The following is a 4,265-nucleotide window of genomic DNA, read 5'->3' as shown; positions in this document are numbered from 1 at the left end:
GTGTAGGCTCCTACACTGGGGGTGTTTAAGAGGAGGTTAGATGAACATCTTGCTGGGGTCGTTTGACCCCAGTACTCTTTCCTGCCATGGGAGAGGGTCAGACTAGATGATCTGCTCAGGTCCCTTCCGACCCTAGAAACTATGAAACTGGTCTGACATGACCTGCCCCTAATGAAACTGTGCTGGTTGCCCTTGAGCATCATCCCTGAAGCCAGCCCATCGCAGATGTGCTCCTTGATGATCTTCTCAAAAGAGTTTCCCTAGGATTGAGGTAAGACTGATGGGCCTATAGTTGTCCGGGTCCTCCCTCCTCCCTTTTTTAAAGATGGGGACCACGTTGGCTATCCTCCAATCATCTGGCACCTGGCCCAAGCACCACGAGCACTCGTAAAGCCATGCCAAGGGCCCTGCAATAACCCCTGCTAGCTCCCTCAACACCCTGCGGTGGAGAGCATCTGGACCTGCTGATTTGAACACTTCCAGTCCCTCCAAAAGCTCTCTAACCTGGTCCTCCCCAACCTGAGGTCTGGAGGCATTCCCCTGAAGTCCATCTTGCATCACTGTGGGGAAGTCCCAGTCCCTGCACAAGAAAACGGAGGTGAAGAATTGGCTGTCTCCTCTGGCGCAACCACCAGATTGCCCAGAGAATCTTGCAGGGGTCCCACATTTCTCGGTGCTTTCTTCATCCTCCCTATATATTTTAAAAAGGACTTCTTATCTTTGATCTTGGATGCTAATCCTATCTCTGTGTCCACCTTAGCTTTCCTGACAGACCCCTTATAGGCCCGAGCAGAGGAGGTATACTCCTCTTTGGAGATAGCACCCCCCTTCCACTGGTTGCATGCCGCCTTTTTGGCAGTCAGGCATTCCTGGATGCCCTTGGTGAGCCAGAGGGGCTTTTGGCCACTCTTGCCCCCCTTGCTTCTTGTTGGGATGGTCACCCCTTGGTCCCTAAGTATCATCTCCTTAAGGAACGACCTCTCATTTTGGGCACTGAGTTCCCCTGCCCTCAAGGACCCCAGCGGCTCCTCCACTAGTTTCCTCAGCTTGTTGAAGATGGCCCTCCTAAAATCTAGGGCTACCGTCTTGCTGCAGGCCCTTGACACCCTGCGCTGGATGGTGAATTCCAGCAAGCCATGATCGCTATCGCCCAGGTGGTTGAGGGCCTGGAGGCCCTTTACCAGGTTGTCGCCTGTGGCCAGGACCAGGTCTAACAGGGCGTTTCCTCTGGTGGGACTGTCACCTCCTGAATTAAGTGGAGGTCCTGTATCTCGGCCACGAGCCTCCTGGAACAGTCTGACCTGGCTGACTCTTCCTCCCAGCAGATGTCCGGGTAATTTAAATCACCCATGACAACTACATCCCTTGCTTTAAGTGCCTCTGCAAGCTGGCCCGAAAATTCCCAGTCCAGCTCCTCCCCTTGGTTGGGGGGTCTGTAGTAGACCCCCACCATTAGATCCCTCTCCCCATGGCCCCCTTGTATCTTGACCCAGAGCATTTCAGCTTGCCCCTCCTCTGACCCCATTCTGCTGGCAGAGGATGTGTATTGCTCCTTGACATAGAGCACCACACCCCCGCCTTTCCTTCCTTCTCTATCCCGCCTGTAAAGCCTAATGCTGACTGCCCAGTCGTGGGATGAATCCCACCACGTTTCTGTAAGCCCTATTATGTCTGGGTCTGAACTGGCTGTTCTGAGGGCCAGTTCCTCCTGTTTGTTCCCCATGCTATGAGCATTGGTATATAGGCATTTAAGGCCTTGCATAGCTGCGTGTGCCACGCCCCGATCTGGGAGACTGTCTAGACCCCTGTTTCTTACCGGGGCACTCCTTGCATTTGTCACCTGTCTTGCTTGGGTGGTGTCTCCTTGTCTGGGTTTTTAAGCTGTGTAAAAGATGTGCAAAACCATCCTTTCATGGCAGCACCCTTTTTTTTCTGACTGCAGCTCTTGGTCTTTAAACTTCTCTTCAAAGGTTTATCTACATTTGAGTGATGAATCCACATTAAAGAAAATAATTATCTCCTTCCCTTTGTGTTTGGTCAAATCCCTAAAAAGTTCCATAAAATATTTTAAAATTAGCAAATGATTTCTATGTAAGGAATAAAGATATAATGATGAATCACAGAAGAAATCTTTTTTATCAAGACAAAATTATACTTAGAACACCTTTACTGTATATTTAAAGGTTGAGAACATAAATACCTCTGGTCATATCAACTATCTTGGAAAATCCATCTTTATAACTGCTAAGTGGTGCTGAATAAGCAGTGTATTCTTACAACAAAAAATAAATTTCAGGTGATATGTTTAAAAAGGTAGAGACGTGGCTGGTCTGCAAATAGGGAAGGTTAAAAAAATCTCCCATAGCTACTTAGAAGCTGTAGCTTACCTTGAATTAAACTAAGTATTACATCTTTTTACTATAAGAAAATAAATAGAAAATGTTACAGTTTCTACGAAAAAATATTTCTGACTAAAATTATTTGTAGCTGGGAAGAAATGTGGAACATGTCTCTTAACCTTTAAAATCAGTAGTATTAATATTATGAACTTAGCTCAGTCACAGCAGGATGCTTTTTTTGTTTGATAACTCTCCTCCCCCCTGCTTTTTTAGAGGGTGTAGGTTGTAGCCATGTTGGTCTAAGGACAAAGGCAGACAAGGTTCTTTGGGTGAATCTGATATCTTTTATTACACCAACTCAAATAGTTGGGAACCTTTTTTTAGCAAGTTTTCTGGTGTAAAAACCCTTTGTCAGGCTGAGGAAGCATTTAAGAGCACGCACCAACTACAGATGCTTCTTCAGCTTGACGAAGGTTTTTTAAACCTGAAAGCTTTCTAAAAAAAATGTCCAACTATTTAGTTGGTCTAATAAGATATCAGATTTCCCTGAAGAGCCTTGTTATAACATTGCTAAACTTCTACAGCATCAAACTTTATCTTTTTCCAAAGTGACCGACCTCCCTGACGTCCAAACGAACTCTTTTAAACTGCTGTTAATTGCAGCGACAGTTTGCCCTTCAAGTGCCAAGATAAGTGCTCCACTTAACACTGAGGTTCAGATTTGAATGAGTAAAAAACATGCCGTCACACCCTGCCGGTTGCATCCAGCTTTTCACCACCGTACAAAGGGCCCAAACAAAACTAGGAGACACAAACTCTGCCCCTTATCCCGATTAGAAGACATGCCAATTTCTTGAAGGCGATCCTGCTCAAATCTTACTGAAACACCTAACAGTAAGAGAGTGTCCCACCAGACAGTCCAAGCACACTTTGAATTCGTGTCGTTGTGACTTTGAACGAGCAGGATTTGGGTGCTACGGTCCTGGGTCTTGCTTTAGAGCACCAGGCACAAACTCCCAAGCCCGGCTGCAGTGGCGTCAGTGCTGCAGAAGCAATGCGGGCTCATGGCAGAGCTGCTCTCTTCTGTTAGACCAACAAGATTTGGGAGGAGCGGAGGGAGAGGGTGGGCCGCGCAGGGCCGCGGAGGCCCAGCTGCTCCCCGCTGGAGACTGGGCTCGCAGTTTGATCCTAGCGGGCTCCGGCTGGGTGAGACGACAGAGCAACGTGGGCAGCAGGCCCCGCCTCGAGTGGGAGAGGTGCAGCAGCAGCTGCCGCGGCCTCCGCCGCCGGCAGAGCAGCGAGGTGGCGGCCATCATTGCTCAGGGCAGCGCCCGGCCTCAAGTCCCATGACACTAAGGGGAGGCAGAGGCAGCCATTTTGTCTAAGGGCAACACGTTCCCTTCGCGAGAATGGCCCGGCAAATCCCGCGAGACTCCCAGAGCCCCGAGGCCGCGGGGATCGGGGTGCGGGCGACATGGGGGTAGGTGCGGGGCGGTGGGGACGGGCGGGCCGTGGCCCTGGCCCTGGCCCTGGCCCTGATTCCGCCCGTCTCGCCTCGCCTTGCCTTGCAGAAGATCGGGCTGCAGCTGAAGGCGACGCTGGAGAATATCACCGGGCTGAGGCCCGTGGGCGAGGACTTCCGCTGGTACCTCAAGGTGGGGCCGGGCTCGAGCATCCCCACCCCTGAGGGAGCTGCTCTGGCCTGGGGAGGTGCGCAATCCTGGGCCCCAGAGCTGCCTGCCTAGGCGATGTGCGCTGCCTGGGCCCGTGCACCTCTGCAGGCTCCCATAGTCTGCCTGGGGACAGGTGGCAGCGGCGCCTAGGGCAGCCCTGACTGGGCCTGGAAAGAGACTCGCCTGGCAAGGGAAATACCGCAACAGCTAAGGCGGTTTTCCCAGTTGCAGGGGATAACCGCCTTTCTGGCAG

General features: G+C 51.0%; 1 protein-coding gene across 1 annotated transcript in view; it reads left to right on the top strand.

Moving 5' to 3' along the window:
* Positions 1 to 3,715: 3,715 nt before the first annotated feature.
* Positions 3,716 to 4,265, top strand: part of CUNH1orf123 (chromosome unknown C1orf123 homolog) — an 11,576-nt gene continuing 11,026 nt past the window's right edge. Inside the window, exons 1-2 of the mRNA XM_019531450.1 lie at positions 3,716 to 3,819; positions 3,911 to 3,994. Coding sequence (XP_019386995.1) covers positions 3,814 to 3,819; positions 3,911 to 3,994 — 90 coding nt within the window. The 5' untranslated portion in view covers positions 3,716 to 3,813. The remainder of the gene's footprint in view (positions 3,820 to 3,910; positions 3,995 to 4,265) is intronic.

Source organism: Crocodylus porosus, unplaced genomic scaffold (assembly GCF_001723895.1).
Source record: "Crocodylus porosus isolate Cpor-Errol unplaced genomic scaffold, CroPor_comp1, whole genome shotgun sequence".
NCBI lineage: Eukaryota > Metazoa > Chordata > Crocodylia > Crocodylidae > Crocodylus > Crocodylus porosus.
This window is presented reverse-complemented; position numbering and strand designations above follow the sequence as displayed.